We start from the raw sequence: 21,644 nt of genomic DNA, 5'->3' as shown, positions 1-21,644 counted from the left end.
GTTTGCAGATAACACAAAACTCTGTAAAGTAATAAAATGTGAGCAGGATATTGCCTTGTTGCAGAGGGATTTAGATAGATTGGGGCACTCGGCACTAAAATGGCAGATGGAATTTATTGTAGAAAAATGCAAAGTTATGCACTTTGGGGTAAAGTTTGCACAAGCAACTCATACCCTTAATGTAAGCGAATTAGGGATAACAACACACGAGAAGGAATTGTTATAGAGGCTTGGGATCTGACTGGCATTCTGGGACGAAGAAAGATTTTTTGACTATTTTTTTGCAAAATTGGAAAGCACAAAATGTTATTTTTCCTTTTTTTGGATCAACAGCTAAAACAGATGTGAGAGAGGCTGAACATTATGGGCACATGTAACTGTAATCTGAAGTATTCCCTATGTCTTTCTAAATGATATTTCCTGATTGTTTTATGTTTGTTCTTGATATACTTTGCAGATGTTAGTTATAAGGCGTTTTACATTTCAATGCATATTGTCTGTTAATATACTATGGAAGACCTGCATACACAGTACTTTATTGTTGTGCAGGGCATTCAGCTCACTCTCATTCTACTAATCTCATATTTTAAATGATCAATGATTGCTTACCATCATTTGGTGAAAATGGGTCATCTGAAGCATTGAGGCAAAGAACCGGGGTGCGAATTTTGCTTAATTTGTTGTAAGGACTAGCAGCACGATAATAATCATCACATGTCGGGAAACCAAATATAACGGATGTATATCGTTCATCAAACTCCCTGATAGAATGAGACTGGAAAAGGACAATAGATAAAATGTATCAGACTCAAATCCCGTAGTACGTATAATTCTACCGCTAAGGCTCGCTGCCTGGGTGTTCTCTTTGGCTCCGACCTCTCCTTCACCCCTCATGTCCAATTAATCGTCAAATCCTGCCGCTTTCATCTCAAAAACATAACGCGCATCCGCCCCTATTTAACGCCTGATACGGCAAAGGTGCTTGTCCGTGCCACTGTCCTCTCTCGCCTTGACTACCTTGCCCTGTTACAGTCTATAATAAATTCACTAGGGCTGCACCATTCCTATGGAACGTTCTTCCCCTCTCCGTTAGACTTTCACCCAGTCTCCACTTCTTCAAAAAATCTTTGAAAACTTACTTCTTTAGGAAAGCCTATCAATTAAACTGTGAACAGCTTTCCTTCCCCACACCCTGATTCCACTAAGCCCTCAATGAATACTATCCTAGCAACCTACTTTTCTACCCTACCCTTACCTTTTGTGTCACTATACCCCCCTTCCCTCTAACATGTAAACTCACTGAGCAGGCCCTCAACCCCTCCGTTACTGTGTCACTATACCCCACTCCCTCTAACATGTAAACTCACTGAGCAGGGCCCTCAATCCCTCTGTTACTGTGTCACTATACCCCACTCCCTCTAACATGTAAACTCACTGAGTAGGGCCCTCAAACCCTCTGTTACTGTGTCACTATACCCCACTCCCTCTAACATGTAAATTCACTGAGCAGGGCCCTCAATCCCTCTGTTACTGTGTCACTATACCCCACTCCCTCTAACATGTAAACTCACTGAGCAGGGCCCTCAATCCCTCTGTTACTGTGTCACTATACCCCACTCCCTCTAACATGTAAACTCACTGAGCAGGGCCCTCAATCCCTCTGTTACTGTGTTACTATACCCCACTCCCTCTAACATGTAAACTCACTGAGCAGGGCCTCAATCCCTCTGTTATTGTGTCACTATACCCCACTGCCTCTAACACGTAAACTCACTGAGCAGGGCCCTCAATCCCTCTGTTACTGTGTCACTATACCCCGCTCCCTCTAACATGTAAACTCACTGAGCAGGGCCCTCAATCCCTCTGTTACTGTGTCACTATACCCCACTCCCTCTAACATGTAAACTCACTGAGCAGGGCCCTCAATCCCTCTGTTACTGTGTCACTATACCCCGCTCCCTCTAACATGTAAACTCACTGAGCAGGGCCCTCAATCCCTCTGTTACTGTGTCACTATACCCCACTCCCTCTAACATGTAAACTCACTGAGCAGGGCCCTCAATCCCTCTGTTACTGTGTCACTATACCCCACTCCCTCTAACATGTAAACTCACTGAGCAGGGCCCTCAATCCCTCTGTTACTGTGTCACTATACCCCACTCCCTCTAACATGTAAACTCACTGAGCAGGCCCTCAATCCCTCTGTTACTGTGTCACTATACCCCACTCCCTCTAACATGTAAACTCACTGAGCAGGGCCCTCAATCCCTCTGTTACTGTGTCACTATACCCCGCTCCCTCTAACATGTAAACTCACTGAGCAGGCCCTCAATCCCTCTGTTACTGTGTTACTATACCCCACTCCCTCTAACATGTAAACTCACTGAGCAGGCCCTCAATCCCTCTGTTACTGTGTCACTATATCCCACTCCCTCTAACATGTAACCTCACTGAGCAGGCCCTCAATCCCTCTGTTACTGTGTCACTATACCCCACTCCCTCTAACATGTAAACTCACTGAGCAGGGCCTCAATCCCTCTGTTATTGTGTCACTATACCCCACTCCCTCTAACATGTAAACTCACTGAGCAGGGCCCTCAATCCCTCTGTTACTGTGTCACTATACCCCACTCCCTCTAACATGTAAACTCACTGAGCAGGCCCTCAATCCCTCTGTTACTGTGTCACTATACCTCACTCCCTCTAACATGTAAACTCACTGAGCAGGCCCTCAATCCCTCTGTTACTGTGTCACTATACCCCACTCCCTCTAACATGTAAACTCACTGAGCAGGGCCCTCAATCCCTCTGTTACTGTGTCTCTATACCCCACTCCCTCTAACATGTAAACTCACTGAGCAGGGCCCTCAATCCCTCTGTTACTGTGTCACTATACCCCACTCCCTCTAACATGTAAACTCACTGAGCAGGCCCTCGATCCCTCTGTTACTGTGTCACTATACCCCACTCCCTCTAACATATAACCTCACTGAGCAGGCCCCCAATCCCTCTGTTACTGTGTCACTATACCCCACTCCCTCTAACATGTAAACTCACTGAGCAGGCCCTCAATCCCTCTGTTACTGTGTCACTATACCCCACTCCCTCTAACATGTAAACTCACTGAGCAGGCCCTCAATCCCTCTGTTACTGTCACTATACCCCACTCCCTCGAACATGTAAACTCACTGAGCACGGCCTCAATCCCTCTGTTACTGTCACTATACCCCACTCCCTCTAACATGTAAACTCACTGAGCAGGCCCTCAATCCCTCTGTTACTGTGTCACTATACCCCACTCCCTCTAACATGTAAACTCACTGAGCAGGCCCTCAATCCCTCTGTTACTGTGTCACTATACCCCACTCCCTCTAACATGTAAACTCACTGAGCAGGCCCTCAATCCCTCTGTTACTGTGTCACTATACCCCACTCCCTCTAACATGTAAACTCACTGAGCAGGCCCTCGATCCCTCTGTTACTGTGTCACTATACCCCACTCCCTCTAACATATAACCTCACTGAGCAGGCCCCCAATCCCTCTGTTACTGTGTCACTATACCCCACTCCCTCGAACATGTAAACTCACTGAGCACGGCCTCAATCCCTCTGTTACTGTCACTATACCCCACTCCCTCTAACATGTAAACTCACTGAGCAGGCCCTCAATCCCTCTGTTACTGTGTCACTATACCCCACTCCCTCTAACATGTAAACTCACTGAGCAGGGCCCTCAATCCCTCTGTTACTGTGTCACTATACCCCACTCCCTCTAACATGTAAACTCACTGAGCAGGGCCCTCAATCCCTCTGTTACTGTGTCACTATACCCCACTCCCTCTAACATGTAAACTCACTGAGCAGGGCCCTCAATCCCTCTGTTACTGTGTCACTATACCCCACTCCCTCTAACATGTAAACTCACTGAGCAGGCCCTCAATCCCTCTGTTACTGTGTCACTATACCCCACTCCCTCTAACATGTAAACTCACTGAGCAGGGCCCTCAATCCCTCTGTTACTGTGTCACTATACCCCACTCCCTCTAACATGTAAACTCACTGAGCAGGCCCTCAATCCCTCTGTTACTGTGTCACTATACCCCACTCCCTCTAACATGTAAACTCACTGAGCAGGGCCCTCAATCCCTCTGTTACTGTGTCTCTATACCCCACTCCCTCTAACATGTAAACTCACTGAGCAGGGCCCTCAATCCCTCTGTTACTGTGTCACTATACCCCACTCCCTCTAACATGTAAACTCACTGAGCAGGCCCTCGATCCCTCTGTTACTGTGTCACTATACCCCACTCCCTCTAACATGTAAACTCACTGAGCAGGGCCCTCAATCCCTCTGTTACTGTGTCACTATACCCCACTCCCTCTAACATGTAAACTCACTGAGCAGGGCCCTCAATCCCTCTGTTACTGTGTCACTATACCCCACTCCCTCTAACATGTAAACTCACTGAGCAGGGCCCTCAATCCCTCTGTTACTGTGTCACTATACCCCACTCCCTCTAACATGTAAACTCACTGAGCAGGGCCCTCAATCCCTCTGTTACTGTGTCACTATACCCCACTCCCTCTAACATGTAAACTCACTGAGCAGGCCCTCAATCCCTCTGTTACTGTGTCACTATACCCCACTCCCTCTAACATGTAAACTCACTGAGCCGGCCCTCAATCCCTCTGTTACTGTGTCACTATACCCCACTCCCTCTAACATGTAAACTCACTGAGCAGGCCCTCAATCCCTCTGTTACTGTGTCACTATACCCCACTCCCTCTAACATGTAAACTCACTGAGCAGGGCCCTCAATCCCTCTGTTACTGTGTCACTATACCCCACTCCCTCTAACATGTAAACTCACTGAGCAGGGCCCTCAATCCCTCTGTTACTGTGTCACTATACCCCACTCCCTCCATACCCCACTCCCTCTAACTCACTGAGCAGGGCCTCAATCCCTCTGTTATTGTGTCACTATACCCCACTCCCTCTAACATGTAAACTCACTGAGCAGGGCCCTCAATCCCTCTGTTACTGTGTCACTATACCCCACTCCCTCTAACATGTAAACTCACTGAGCAGGCCCTCAATCCCTCTGTTACTGTGTCACTATACCCCACTCCCTCTAACATGTAAACTCACTGAGCAGGGCCCTCAATCCCTCTGTTACTGTGTCACTATACCCCACTCCCTCTAACATGTAAACTCACTGAGCAGGCCCTCAATCCCTCTGTTACTGTGTCACTATACCTCACTCCCTCTAACATGTAAACTCACTGAGCAGGGCCCTCAATCCCTCTGTTACTGTCACTATACCCCACTCCCTCTAACACGTAAACTCACTGAGCAGGGCCCTCAATCCCTCTGTTACTGTCACTATACCCCACTCCCTCTAACATGTAAACTCACTGAGCAGGGCCCTCAATCCCTCTGTTACTGTGTCACTATACCCCACTCCCTCTAACATGTAAACTCACTGAGCAGGCCCTCAATCTCTCTGTTACTGTGTCACTATACCCCACTCCCTCTAACATGTAAACTCACTGAGCAGGGCCCTCAATCCCTCTGTTACAGTGTCACTATACCCCACTCCCTCTAACATGTAAACTCACTGAGCAGGGCCCTCAATCCCTCTGTTACTGTCACTATACCCCACTCCCTCTAACATGTAAACTCACTGAGTAGGGCCCTCAATCCCTCTGTTACTGTCACTATACCCCACTCCCTCTAACATGTAAACTCACTGAGCAGGGCCCTCAATCCCTCTGTTACTGTGTCACTATAGCCCACTCCCTCTAACATGTAAACTCACTGAGCAGGGCCCTCAATCCCTCTGTTACTGTGTCACTATACCCCACTCACTCTAACATGTAAACTCACTGAGCAGGGCCCTCAATCCCTCTGTTACGGTCACTATACCCCACTGCCTCTAACACGTAAACTCACTGAGCAGGGCCCTCAATCCCTCTGTTACTGTGTCACTATACCCAGCTCCCTCTAACATGTAAACTCACTGAGCAGGCCCTCAATCCCTCTGTTACTGTGTTACTATACCCCACTCCCTCTAACATGTAAACTCACTGAGCAGGCCCTCAATCCCTCTGTTACTGTGTCACTATACCCCACTCCCTCTAACATGTAACCTCACTGAGCAGGCCCTCAATCCCTCTGTTACTGTGTCACTATACCCCACTCCCTCTAACATGTAAACTCACTGAGCAGGGCCTCAATCCCTCTGTTATTGTGTCACTATACCCCACTCCCTCTAACATGTAAACTCACTGAGCAGGGCCTCAATCCCTCTGTTATTGTCACTATACCCCACTCCCTCTAACATGTAAACTCACTGAGCAGGGCCCTCAATCCCTCTGTTACTGTGTCACTATAGCCCACTCCCTCTAACATGTAAACTCACTGAGCAGGGCCCTCAATCCCTCTGTTACTGTGTCACTATACCCCACTCCCTCTAACATGTAAACTCACTGAGCAGGGCCCTCAATCCCTCTGTTACGGTCACTATACCCCACTGCCTCTAACACGTAAACTCACTGAGCAGGGCCCTCAATCCCTCTGTTACTGTGTCACTATACCCAGCTCCCTCTAACATGTAAACTCACTGAGCAGGCCCTCAATCCCTCTGTTACTGTGTTACTATACCCCACTCCCTCTAACATGTAAACTCACTGAGCAGGCCCTCAATCCCTCTGTTACTGTGTCACTATACCCCACTCCCTCTAACATGTAACCTCACTGAGCAGGCCCTCAATCCCTCTGTTACTGTGTCACTATACCCCACTCCCTCTAACATGTAAACTCACTGAGCAGGGCCTCAATCCCTCTGTTATTGTGTCACTATACCCCACTCCCTCTAACATGTAAACTCACTGAGCAGGGCCCTCAATCCCTCTGTTACTGTGTCACTATACCTCACTCCCTCTAACATGTAAACTCACTGAGCAGGCCCTCAATCCCTCTGTTACTGTGTCACTATACCCCACTCCCTCTAACATGTAAACTCACTGAGCAGGGCCCTCAATCCCTCTGTTACTGTGTCACTATACCCCACTCCCTCTAACATGTAAACTCACTGAGCAGGCCCTCAATCCCTCTGTTACTGTGTCACTATACCCCACTCCCTCTAACATGTAAACTCACTGAGCAGGGCCCTCAATCCCTCTGTTACTGTGTCTCTATACCCCACTCCCTCTAACATGTAAACTCACTGAGCAGGGCCCTCAATCCCTCTGTTACTGTGTCACTATACCCCACTCGCTCTAACATGTAAACTCACTGAGCAGGCCCTCGATCCCTCTGTTACTGTGTCACTATACCCCACTCCCTCTAACATATAACCTCACTGAGCAGGCCCCCAATCCCTCTGTTACTGTGTCACTATACCCCACTCCCTCTAACATGTAAACTCACTGAGCAGGCCCTCAATCCCTCTGTTACTGTCACTATACCCCACTCCCTCGAACATGTAAACTCACTGAGCACGGCCTCAATCCCTCTGTTACTGTCACTATACCCCACTCCCTCTAACATGTAAACTCACTGAGCAGGCCCTCAATCCCTCTGTTACTGTGTCACTATACCCCACTCCCTCTAACATGTAAACTCACTGAGCAGGCCCTCAATCCCTCTGTTACTGTGTCACTATACCCCACTCCCTCGAACATGTAAACTCACTGAGCAGGGCCTCAATCCCTCTGTTACTGTGTCACTATACCCCACTGCCTCGAACATGTAAACTCACTGAGCACGGCCTCAATCCCTCTGTTACTGTCACTATACCCCACTCCCTCTAACATGTAAACTCACTGAGCAGGCCCTCAATCCCTCTGTTACTGTGTCACTATACCCCACTCCCTCTAACATGTAAACTCACTGAGCAGGGCCCTCAATCCCTCTGTTACTGTGTCACTATATCCCACTCCCTCTAACATGTAAACTCACTGAGCAGGGCCCTCAATCCCTCTGTTACTGTGTCACTATACCCCACTCCCTCTAACATGTAAACTCACTGAGCAGGGCCTCAATCCCTCTGTTATTGTGTCACTATACCCCACTCCCTCTAACATGTAAACTCACTGAGCAGGGCCCTCAATCCCTCTGTTACTGTGTCACTATACCCCACTCCCTCTAACATGTAAACTCACTGAGCAGGCCCTCAATCCCTCTGTTACTGTGTCACTATACCCCACTCCCTCTAACATGTAAACTCACTGAGCAGGGCCCTCAATCCCTCTGTTACTGTGTCACTATACCCCACTCCCTCTAACATGTAAACTCACTGAGCAGGCCCTCAATCCCTCTGTTACTGTGTCACTATACCCCACTCCCTCTAACATGTAAACTCACTGAGCAGGGCCCTCAATCCCTCTGTTACTGTGTCTCTATACCCCACTCCCTCTAACATGTAAACTCACTGAGCAGGGCCCTCAATCCCTCTGTTACTGTGTCACTATACCCCACTCCCTCTAACATGTAAACTCACTGAGCAGGCCCTCGATCCCTCTGTTACTGTGTCACTATACCCCACTCCCTCTAACATATAACCTCACTGAGCAGGCCCCCAATCCCTCTGTTACTGTGTCACTATACCACACTCCCTCTAACATGTAAACTCACTGAGCAGGCCCTCAATCCCTCTGTTACTGTGTCACTATACCCCACTCCCTCTAACATGTAAACTCACTGAGCAGGCCCTCAATCCCTCTGTTACTGTCACTATACCCCACTCCCTCGAACATGTAAACTCACTGAGCACGGCCTCAATCCCTCTGTTACTGTCACTATACCCCACTCCCTCTAACATGTAAACTCACTGAGCAGGCCCTCAATCCCTCTGTTACTGTGTCACTATACCCCACTCCCTCTAACATGTAAACTCACTGAGCAGGCCCTCAATCCCTCTGTTACTGTGTCACTATACCCCACTCCCTCTAACATGTAAACTCACTGAGCAGGCCCTCAATCCCTCTGTTACTGTGTCACTATACCCCCCTTCCCTCTAACATGTAAACTCACTGAGCAGGCCCTCAATCCCTCTGTTACTGTGTCACTATACCCCACTCCCTCTAACATGTAAACTCACTGAGCAGGCCCTCAATCCCTCTGTTACTGTGTCACTATACCCCACTCCCTCTAACATGTGAACTCACTGAGCAGGCCCTCGATCCCTCTGTTACTGTGTCACTATACCCCACTCCCTCTAACATATAACCTCACTGAGCAGGCCCCCAATCCCTCTGTTACTGTGTCACTATACCCCACTCCCTCGGACATGTAAACTCACTGAGCACGGCCTCAATCCCTCTGTTACTGTCACTATACCCCACTCCCTCTAACATGTAAACTCACTGAGCAGGCCCTCAATCCCTCTGTTACTGTGTCACTATACCCCACTCCCTCTAACATGTAAACTCACTGAGCAGGGCCCTCAATCCCTCTGTTACTGTGTCACTATACCCCACTCCCTCTAACATGTAAACTCACTGAGCAGGGCCCTCAATCCCTCTGTTACTGTGTCACTATACCCCACTACCTCTAACATGTAAACTCACTGAGCAGGGCCTCAATCCCTCTGTTACTGTGTCACTATACCCCACTCCCTCTAACATGTAAACTCACTGAGCAGGCCCTCAATCCCTCTGTTACTGTGTCACTATACCCCACTCCCTCTAACATGTAAACTCACTGAGCAGGGCCCTCAATCCCTCTGTTACTGTGTCACTATACCCCACTCCCTCTAACATGTAAACTCACTGAGCAGGCCCTCAATCCCTCTGTTACTGTGTCACTATACCCCACTCCCTCTAACATGTAAACTCACTGAGCAGGGCCCTCAATCCCTCTGTTACTGTGTCTCTATACCCCACTCCCTCTAACATGTAAACTCACTGAGCAGGGCCCTCAATCCCTCTGTTACTGTGTCACTATACCCCACTCCCTCTAACATGTAAACTCACTGAGCAGGCCCTCGATCCCTCTGTTACTGTGTCACTATACCCCACTCCCTCTAACATATAACCTCACTGAGCAGGCCCCCAATCCCTCTGTTACTGTGTCACTATACCCCACTCCCTCTAAAATGTAAACTCACTGAGCAGGCCCTCAATCCCTCTGTTACTGTGTCACTATACCCCACTCCCTCTAACATGTAAACTCACTGAGCAGGCCCTCAATCCCTCTGTTACTGTCACTATACCCCACTCCCTCGAACATGTAAACTCACTGAGCACGGCCTCAATCCCTCTGTTACTGTCACTATACCCCACTCCCTCTAACATGTAAACTCACTGAGCAGGCCCTCAATCCCTCTGTTACTGTGTCACTATACCCCACTCCCTCTAACATGTACACTCACTGAGCAGGCCCTCAATCCCTCTGTTACTGTGTCACTATACCCCACTCCCTCTAACATGTAAACTCACTGAGCAGGCCCTCAATCCCTCTGTTACTGTGTCACTATACCCCACTCCCTCTAACATATAACCTCACTGAGCAGGCCCCCAATCCCTCTGTTACTGTGTCACTATACCCCACTCCCTCTAACATGTAAACTCACTGAGCAGGCCCTCAATCCCTCTGTTACTGTGTCACTATACCCCACTCCCTCTAACATGTAAACTCACTGAGCAGGCCCTCAATCCCTCTGTTACTGTCACTATACCCCACTCCCTCGAACATGTAAACTCACTGAGCACGGCCTCAATCCCTCTGTTACTGTCACTATACCCCACTCCCTCTAACATGTAAACTCACTGAGCAGGCCCTCAATCCCTCTGTTACTGTGTCACTATACCCCACTCCCTCTAACATGTAAACTCACTGAGCAGGCCCTCAATCCCTCTGTTACTGTGTCACTATACCCCACTCCCTCTAACATGTAAACTCACTGAGCAGGCCCTCAATCCCTCTGTTACTGTGTCACTATACCCCCCTTCCCTCTAACATGTAAACTCACTGAGCAGGCCCTCAATCCCTCTGTTACTGTGTCACTATACCCCACTCCCTCTAACATGTAAACTCACTGAGCAGGCCCTCAATCCCTCTGTTACTGTGTCACTATACCCCACTCCCTCTAACATGTGAACTCACTGAGCAGGCCCTCGATCCCTCTGTTACTGTGTCACTATACCCCACTCCCTCTAACATATAACCTCACTGAGCAGGCCCCCAATCCCTCTGTTACTGTGTCACTATACCCCACTCCCTCGAACATGTAAACTCACTGAGCACGGCCTCAATCCCTCTGTTACTGTCACTATACCCCACTCCCTCTAACATGTAAACTCACTGAGCAGGCCCTCAATCCCTCTGTTACTGTGTCACTATACCCCACTCCCTCTAACATGTAAACTCACTGAGCAGGGCCCTCAATCCCTCTGTTACTGTGTCACTATACCCCACTCCCTCTAACATGTAAACTCACTGAGCAGGGCCATCAATCCCTCTGTTACTGTGTCACTATACCCCACTCCCTCTAACATGTAAACTCACTGAGCAGGGCCTCAATCCCTCTGTTATTGTGTCACTATACCCCACTCCCTCTAACATGTAAACTCACTGAGCAGGGCCCTCAATCCCTCTGTTACTGTGTCACTATACCCCACTCCCTCTAACATGTAAACTCACTGAGCAGGCCCTCAATCCCTCTGTTACTGTGTCACTATACCCCACTCCCTCTAACATGTAAACTCACTGAGCAGGGCCCTCAATCCCTCTGTTACTGTGTCACTATACCCCACTCCCTCTAACATGTAAACTCACTGAGCAGGCCCTCAATCCCTCTGTTACTGTGTCACTATACCCCACTCCCTCTAACATGTAAACTCACTGAGCAGGGCCCTCAATCCCTCTGTTACTGTGTCTCTATACCCCACTCCCTCTAACATGTAAACTCACTGAGCAGGGCCCTCAATCCCTCTGTTACTGTGTCACTATACCCCACTCCCTCTAACATGTAAACTCACTGAGCAGGCCCTCGATCCCTCTGTTACTGTGTCACTATACCCCACTCCCTCTAACATATAACCTCACTGAGCAGGCCCCCAATCCCTCTGTTACTGTGTCACTATACCCCACTCCCTCTAACATGTAAAATCACTGAGCAGGCCCTCAATCCCTCTGTTACTGTGTCACTATACCCCACTCCCTCTAACATGTAAACTCACTGAGCAGGCCCTCAATCCCTCTGTTACTGTCACTATACCCCACTCCCTCGAACATGTAAACTCACTGAGCACGGCCTCAATCCCTCTGTTACTGTCACTATACCCCACTCCCTCTAACATGTAAACTCACTGAGCAGGCCCTCAATCCCTCTGTTACTGTGTCACTATACCCCACTCCCTCTAACATGTACACTCACTGAGAAGGCCCTCAATCCCTCTGTTACTGTGTCACTATACCCCACTCCCTCTAACATGTAAACTCACTGAGCAGGCCCTCAATCCCTCTGTTACTGTGTCACTATACCCCACTCCCTCTAACATATAACCTCACTGAGCAGGCCCTCAATCCCTCTGTTACTGTGTCACTATACCCCACTCCCTCTAACATGTAAACTCACTGAGCAGGCCCTCGATCCCTCTGTTACTGTGTCACTATACCCCACTCCCTCGAACATGTAAACTCACTGAGCACGGCCTCAATCCCTCTGTTACTGTCACTATACCCCACTCCCTCTAACATATAACCTCACTGAGCAGGCCCCCAATCCCTCTGTTACTGTGTCACTATACCCCACTCCCTCGAACATGTAAACTCACTGAGCAGGCCCTCAATCCCTCTGTTACTGTGTCACTATACCCCACTCCCTCTAACATGTAAACTCACTGAGCAGGCCCTCAATCCCTCTGTTACTGTGTCACTATACCCCACTCCCTCTAACATGTAAACTCACTGAGCAGGCCCTCAATCCCTCTGTTACTGTGTCACTATACCCCACTCCCTCTAACATGTAAACTCACTGAGCAGGGCCCTCAATCCCTCTGTTACTGTGTCATTTTACCCCACTCCCTCTAGCATGTAAACTCACTGAGCAGGGCCTCAATCCCTCTGTTACTGTGTCACTATACCCCACTACCCCTAACATGTAAACTCACTGAGCAGGGCCCTCAATCCCTCTGTTACTGTGTCACTATACCCCACTCCCTCTAACATGTAAACTCACTGAGTAGGGCCCTCAATCCCTCTGTTACTGTCACTATACCCCACTCCCTCTAACATGTAAGCTCACTGAGCAGGGCCCTCAATCCCTCTGTTACTGTGTTACTATACCCCACTCCCTCTAACATGTAAACTCACTGAGCAGGCCCTCAATCCCTCTGTTACTGTGTCACTATACCCTACTCTCTCTAACATTTAAACTCACTGAGCAGGCCCTCAATCCCTCTGTTACTGTGTCACTATACCCCACTCCCTCTAACATGTAAAATCACTGAGCAGGGCCCTCAATCCCTCTGTTACTGTGTCACTATAACCCACCCCCTCTAACATGTAAACTCACTGAGCAGGCCCTCAATCCCTCTGTTCCTGTGTCACTATACCCCACTCCCTCTAACATGTAAACTCACTGAGCAGGCCCTCAATCCCTCTGTTCCTGCGTCACTATACCCCACTCCCTCTAACATGTAAACTCACTGAGCAGGCCCTCAATCCCTCTGTTACTGTGTCACTATACCCCACTACCCCTAACATGTAAACTCACTGAGCAGGGCCCTCAATCCCTCTGTTACTGTGTCACTATACCCCACTCCCTCTAACATGTAAACTCACTGAGCAGGGCCCTCAATCCCTCTGTTACTGTGTCACTATACCCCACTCCCTCTAACATGTAAACTCACTGAGCAGGGCCCTCAATCCCTCTGTTACTGTGTCACTATACCCCACTCCCTCTAACATGTAAACTCACTGAGCAGGGCCCTCAATCCCTCTGTTACTGTGTCACTATACCCCCTTCCCTCTAACATGTAAACTCACTGAGCAGGGCCCTCAATCCCTCTACTGTGTCACTATACCCCACTCCCTCTAACATATAACCTCACTGAGCAGGCCATCAATCCCTCTGTTACTGTGTCACTATACCCCACTCCCTCTAACATGTAAACTCACTGAGCAGGGCCTCAATCCCTCTGTTACTGTGTCACTATACCCCACTCCCTCTAACATGTAAACTCACTGAGCAGGCCCTCAATCCCTCTGTTACTGTGTCACTATACCCCACTCCCTCTAACATGTAAACTCACTGAGCAGGGCCTCAATCCCTCTGTTACTGTGTCACTATACCCCACTCCCTCTAACATGTAAACTCACTGAGCAGGGCCCCCAATCCCTCTGTTACTGTGTCACTATACCCCACTCCCTCTAACATGTAAACGCACTGAGCAGGGCCCTAAACCCCTCTGTTACTGTCACTATACCCCACTCCCTCTAGCATGTAAACTCACTGAGCAGGGCCCTCAATCCCTCTGTTACTGTGTCACTATACCCCACTCCCTCTAACATGTAAACTCACTGAGCACGGCCCCCAATCCCTCTGTTACTGTGTCACTATACCCCACTCCCTCTAACATGTAAACGCACTGAGCAGGGCCCTCAATCCCTCTGTTACTGTGTCACTATACCCCCCTTCCCTCTAACAGTTAAACTCACTGAGCAGGGCCCTCAATCCCTCTGTTACTGTGTCACTATACCCCCTTCCCTCTAACATGTAAACTCACTGAGCAGGGCCCTCAATCCCTCTGTTACTGTGTCACTATACCCCACTCCCTCTAACATGTAAACTCACAGAGCAGGGCCTCATTCCCTCTGTTACTGTGTCACTATACCCCACTCCCTCTAACATGTAAACTCACTGAGCACGGCCCCCAATCCCTCTGTTACTGTGTCACTATACCCCACTCCCTCTAACATGTAAACGCACTGAGCAAGGGCCCTCAATCCCTCTGTTACTGTGTCACTATACCCCACTCCCTCTAACATGTAAACTCACTGAGCAGGGCCCTCAATCCCTCTGTTACTGTGTCACTATACCCCACTCCCTCTAACATGTAAACTCACTGAGCAGGGCCTTCAATCCCTCTGTTACTGTGTCACTATACCCCACTCCCTCTAACATGTAAACTCACTGAGCAGGGCCCTCAATCCCTCTGTTACTGTGTCACTATACCCCACTCCCTCTAACATGTAAACTCACTGAGCAGGGCCCTCAATCCCTCTGTTACTGTGTCACTATACCCCACTCCCTCTAACATGTAAACTCACTGAGCAGGGCCCTCAATCCCTCTGTTACTATCACTATACCCCACTCCCTCTAACATGTAAACTCACTGAGCAGGGCCTCAATCCCTCTGTTACTGTGTCACTATACCCCACTCCCTCTAACATGTAAACTCACTGAGCAGGGCCTTCAATCCCTCTGTTACTGTGTCACTATACCCCACTCCCTCTAACATGTAAACTCACTGAGCAGGGCCCTCAATCCCTCTGTTACTATCACTATACCCCACTCCCTCTAACATGTAAACTCACTGAGCAGGGCCTCAATCCCTCTGTTACTGTGTCACTATACCCCACTACCCCTAACATGTAAACTCACTGAGCAGGGCCCTCAATCCCTCTGTTACTGTGTCACTATACCCCACTCCCTCTAGCATGTAAACTCACTGAGCAGGGCCCTCAATCCCTCTGTTACTGTGTCACTATACCCCACTCCCTCTAACATGTAAACTCACTGAGCAGGGCCCTCAATCCCTCTGTTACAGTGTCACTATACCCCACTCCCTCTAACATGTAACCTCACTGAGCAGGCCCTCAATCCCTCTGTTACTGTGTCACTATACCCCACTCCCTCTAACATGTAAACTCACTGAGCAGGGCCCTCAATCCCACTGTTACTGTGTCACTATACCCCACTCCCTCTAAAATGTAAACTCACTGAGCAGGGCCCTCAATCCCTCTGTTACTGTGTCACTATACCCCACTCCCTCTAACATGTAAACTCACTGAGCAGGGCCCTCAATCCCTCTGTTACTGTGTCACTATACCCCACTCCCTCTAACATGTAAACTCACTGAGCAGGGCCCTCAATCCCTCTGTTACTGTGTCTCTATACCCCACTCCCTCTAACATGTAACCTCTCTGAGCAGGCCCTCAATCCCTCTGTTACTGTGTCACTATACCCCACTCCCTCTAACATGTAAACTCATTGAGCAGGGCCCTCAATCCCACTGTTACTGTGTCACTATACCCCACTCCCTCTAGCATGTAAACTCACTGAGCAGGCCCTCAATCCCTCTGTTACCAAGCCATTAATATGTATAGCTCGGAGGGGAGAAGGGAGAGGGGGATATGATAAAACAGACTGAAAGCCATTAATATATATAGCTCGGGGGGGAGAAGGGAGAGGGGGATATGAGAAAACAGACTGAAAGCCATTAATATGTATAGCTCGGGGGGGGGGGGGGAGGGAGAGGGGGATATGAGAAAACAGACTGAAAGCCATTAATATGTATAGCTCGGAGGGGAGAAGGGAGAGGGGGATATGATAAAACAGACTGAAAGCCATTAATATGTATAGCTCGGGGGGAGAAGGGAGAGGGGGAAATGATAAAACAGACTGAAAGCCATTAATATGTATAGCTCGGGGGGAGAAGGGAAAGAGGGAGAGGGGGATATGATAAAACAAACTGAAAGCCATTCACATGTACAGCTCGGGGGGGGGGGGGGAGAAGGGAGAGGGGGTGATATGAGAAAGCATAGACTGAAAGCCATTAATATGTATAGCTCGGGGGGGAGAAGGAAGAGGGGGATATGATAAAACAGACTGAAAGCCATTAATATGTATAGCTCGGGGGGAGAAGAGAGAGGGGGATATGATAAAACAGACTGAAAGCCATTAATATGTATAGCTTGCGGGGGAGAAGGGAATGTGGGATATGATAAAACAGACTGAAAGCCATTAATATGTATAGCTCGGGGGGAGAAGGAAGAGGGGGATATGATAAAACAGACTGAGAGCCATTAATATGTATAGCTCGGGGGAAGAAGGCAGAGGGGGATATGATAAAACAGACTGAAAGCCATTAATATGTATAGCTCGGGGGGAGAAGGCAGAGGGGGATATGATAAAACAGACTGAAAGCCATTAATATGTATAGCTCGGGGGGAGAAGGCAGAGGGGGATATGATAAAACAGACTGAAAGCCATTAATATGTATAGCTCGGGGGGAGAAGGCAGAGGGGGATATGATAAAACAGACTGAAAGCCATTAATATGTATAGCTCGGAGGGGAGAAGGAAGAGGGGGATATGATAAAACAGACTGAAAGCCATTAATATGTATAGCTCGGGGGGAAAAGGGAGAGGGGGATATGATAAAACAGACTGAAAGCCATTAATATGTATAGCTCGGGGGGAGAAGGGAGAGGGGGATATGATAAAACAGACTGAAAGCCATTAACATGTATAGCTCGGGGGGAGAAGGCAGAGGGGGATATGATAAAACAGACTGAAAGCCATTAATATGTATAGCTCGGGGGGAGAAGGGAGAGGGGGATATGATAAAACAGACTGAAAGCCATTAATATGTATAGCTCGGGGGGGAGAAGGAAGAGGGGGATATGATAAAACAGACTGAAAGCCATTAATATGTATAGCTCGGGGGGAGAAGGCAGAGGGGGATATGATAAAACAGACTGAAAGCCATTAATATGTATAGCTCGGGGGGGAGAAGGAAGAGGGAGATATGATAAAACAAACTGAAAGCCATTAATATGTATAGCTCGGGGGGAGAAGGGAGAGGGGGATATGATAAAACAGGCTGAAAGCTATTAATATGTATAGCTCGGGGAGAGAAGGGAGAGGGGGGATATGATAAAACAGACTGAAAGCCATTAATATGTATAGCTCGGGGGGGGGGGGGGGGAGAAGGAAGATGGGGATTTGATAAAACAGACTGAAAGCCATTAATATGTATAGCTCGGGGGGAGAAGGCAGAGGGGGATATGATAAAACAAACTGAAAGCTATTAATATGTATAGCTCGGGGGGGAGAAGGGAGAGGGGGTTATGATAAAACAGACTGAAAGCCATTAATATGTATAGCTTGGGGGGAGAAGGCAGAGGGGGATATGATAAAACAGGCTGAAAGCCATTAATATGTATAGCTCGGGGGGAGAAGGCAGAGGGGGATATGATAAAACAAACTGAAAGCTATTAATATGTATAGCTCGGGGAGAGAAGGGAGAGGGGGATATGATAAAACAGACTGAAAGCCATTAATATGTATAGCTTGCGGGGGAGAAGGGAGAGGGATATGATAAAACAAACTGAAAGCTATTAATATGTATAGCTCGGGGAGAGAAGGGAGAGGGGGATATGATAAAACAGACTGAAAGCCATTAATATGTATAGCTTGCGGGGGAGAAGGGAGAGGGATATGATAAAACAAACTGAAAGCCATTAATATGTATAGCTCGGGGGGAGAAGGGAGAGGGGGTTATGATAAAACAGACTGAAAGCCATTAATATGTATAGCTCGGGGGGAGAAGGCAGAGGGGGATATGATAAAACAAACTGAAAGCCATTAATATATATAGCTCGGGGGGGAGAAGGCAGAGGGGGATATGATAAAACAGACTGAAAGCCATATGTATAGCTCAGGGGAAAAGGAAGAGGGGGATATGATAAAACAGACTGAAAGCCATTAATATGTATAGCTCGGGGGGGAGAAGGCAGAGGGGGATATGATAAAACAGACTGAAAGCTATTAATATGTATAGCTCAGGGGGAGAAGGGAGAGGGGGATATGATAATACAGACTGAAAGCCATTAATATGTATAATTCGGGGGGGGGGGGGGGAGGCAGAAGGGGATATGATAAAACAGACTGAAAGCCATTAATATGTATAGCTTGGGGGGAGAAGGGAGAGGGGGGATATGATAAAACAGACTAAAAGCCATTAATATGTATATCTCGGGGGGAGAAGGGAGAGGGGGATATGATAAAACAGACTGAAAGCCATTAATATGTATAGCTCGGGGGGGGAGAAGGCAGAGGGGGATATGATAGAAGAGACTGAAATCCATTAATATGTAGAGCTCGGGGGGGGAGAAGGGAGAGGGGGATATGATAAAACAGACTGAAAGCCATTAATATGTAGAGCTCGGGGGGGGAGAAGGGAGAGGGGGATATGATAAAACAGACTGAAAGCCATTAATATGTATAGCTCGGGGGGGAGAAGGCAGAGGGGGATATGATAAAACAGACTGAAAGCCATATGTATAGCTCGGGGGAGAGAAGGAAGAGGGGGATATGATAGAAGAGACTGAAAGCCATTAATATGTATAGCTCGGGGGGGAGAAGGCAGAGGGGGATATGATAAAAACAGACTAAAAGCCATTAATATGTATAGCTCGGGGGGAGAAGGGAGAGGGGGATATGATAAAACAGACTGAAAGCCATATGTATAGCTCGGGGGGGAGAAGGAAGAGGGGGATATGATAGAAGAGACTGAAAGCCATTAATATGTATAGCTCGGGGGGGGAGAAGGCAGAGGGGGATATGATAGAAGAGACTGAAATCCATTAATATGTAGAGCTCGGGGGGGGGAGAAGGGAGAGGGGGATATGATAAAACAGACTGAAAGCCATCAATATGTATAGCTCGGGGGGGAGAAGGCAGAGGGGGATATGATAAAAACAGACTAAAAGCCATTAATATGTATAGCTCAGGGGGGAGAAGGGAGAGGGGGATATGATAAAACAGACTGAAAGCCATATGTATAGCTCGGGGGGGAGAAGGAAGAGGGGGATATGATAAAACAGACTAAAAGCCATTAATATGTATATCTCGGGGGGAGAAGGGAGAGGGGGATATGATAAAACAGACTGAAAGCCATTAATATGTATAGCTCGGGGGGGGGAGAAGGCAGAGGGGGATATGATAGAAGAGACTGAAATCCATTAATATGTAGAGCTCGGGGGGGGAGAAGGGAGAGGGGGATATGATAAAACAGACTGAAAGCCATTAATATGTATAGCTCGGGGGGGAGAAGGCAGAGGGGGATATGATAGAAGAGACTGAAATCCATTAATATGTAGAGCTCGGGGGGGAGAAGGCAGAGGGGGATATGATAGAAGAGACTGAAATCCATTAATATGTAGAGCTCGGGGGGGGAGAAGGGAGAGGGGGATATGATAAAACAGACTGAAAGCCATTAATATGTATAGCTCGGGGGGGAGAAGGCAGAGGGGGATATGATAAAAACAGACTAAAAGCCATTAATATGTATAGCTCAGGGGGGAGAAGGGAGAGGGGGATATGATAAAACAGACTGAAAGCCATATGTATAGCTCGGGGGGGAGAAGGAAGAGGGGGATATGATAGAAGAGACTGAAAGCCATTAATATGTAGAGCTCGGGGGGGGGGGAGAAGGGAGAGGGGGATATGATAAAACAGACTGAAAGCCATTAATATGTATAGCTCGGGGGGGAGAAGGCAGAGGGGGATATGATAAAACAGACTGAAAGCCATATGTATAGCTCGGGGGAGAGAAGGAAGAGGGGGATATGATAGAAGAGACTGAAAGCCATTAATATGTATAGCTCGGGGGGGAGAAGGCAGAGGGGGATATGATAAAAACAGACTAAAAGCCATTAATATGTATAGCTCGGGGGGAGAAGGGAGAGGGGGATATGATAAAACAGACTGAAAGCCATATGTATAGCTCGGGGGGGAGAAGGAAGAGGGGGATATGATAGAAGAGACTGAAAGCCATTAATATGTATAGCTCGGGGGGGAGAAGGCAGAGGGGGATATGATAGAAGAGACTGAAATCCATTAATATGTAGAGCTCGGGGGGGGAGAAGGGAGAGGGGGATATGATAAAACAGACTGAAAGCCATTAATATGTATAGCTCGGGGGGGAGAAGGCAGAGGGGGATATGATAAAAACAGACTAAAAGCCATTAATATGTATAGATCAGGGGGGAGAAGGGAGAGGGGGATATGATAAAACAGACTGAAAGCCATATGTATAGCTCGGGGGGGAGAAGGAAGAGGGGGATATGATAGAAGAGACTGAAAGCCATTAATATGTAGAGCTCGGGGGGGGGGGAGAAGGGAGAGGGGGATATGATAAAACAGACTGAAAGCCATATGTATAGCTCGGGGGGGAGAAGGAAGAGGGGGATATGATAGAAGAGACTGAAAGCCATTAATATGTAGAGCTCGGGGGGGGAGAAGGGAGAGGGGGATATGATAAAACAGACTGAAAGCCATTAATATGTATAGCTCGGGGGGGAGAAGGCAGAGGGGGATATGATAAAACAGACTGAAAGCCATATGTATAGCTCGGGGGAGAGAAGGAAGAGGGGGATATGATAGAAGAGACTGAAAGCCATTAATATGTATAGCTCGGGGGGGAGAAGGCAGAGGGGGATATGATAAAAACAGACTAAAAGCCATTAATATGTATAGCTCGGGGGGAGAAGGGAGAGGGGGATATGATAAAACAGACTGAAAGCCATATGTATAGCTCGGGGGGGAGAAGGAAGAGGGGGATATGATAGAAGAGACTGAAAGCCATTAATATGTAGAGCTCGGGGGGGGGAGAAGGGAGAGGGGG

At 48.2% G+C, this 21,644-nt stretch overlaps 1 protein-coding gene across 2 annotated transcripts in view; it reads right to left on the bottom strand.

The window, feature by feature from the left end:
• Nucleotides 1–21,644, bottom strand: part of ABHD1 (abhydrolase domain containing 1) — a 161,825-nt gene that overhangs the window by 45,888 nt on the left and 94,293 nt on the right. For both annotated transcript variants that reach the window (XM_063441839.1, XM_063441840.1), the window contains one exon: nt 610–775. In XM_063441839.1, coding sequence (XP_063297909.1) covers nt 610–775 — 166 coding nt within the window. The remainder of the gene's footprint in view (nt 1–609; nt 776–21,644) is intronic.

The sequence above is a fragment of the Pelobates fuscus genome, chromosome 2 (assembly GCF_036172605.1).
Source record: "Pelobates fuscus isolate aPelFus1 chromosome 2, aPelFus1.pri, whole genome shotgun sequence".
NCBI classification, from domain to species: domain Eukaryota; kingdom Metazoa; phylum Chordata; class Amphibia; order Anura; family Pelobatidae; genus Pelobates; species Pelobates fuscus.
The sequence above is the reverse complement of the archived record's forward strand: the minus strand, read 5'-3'. Positions and strand labels throughout refer to the sequence as shown.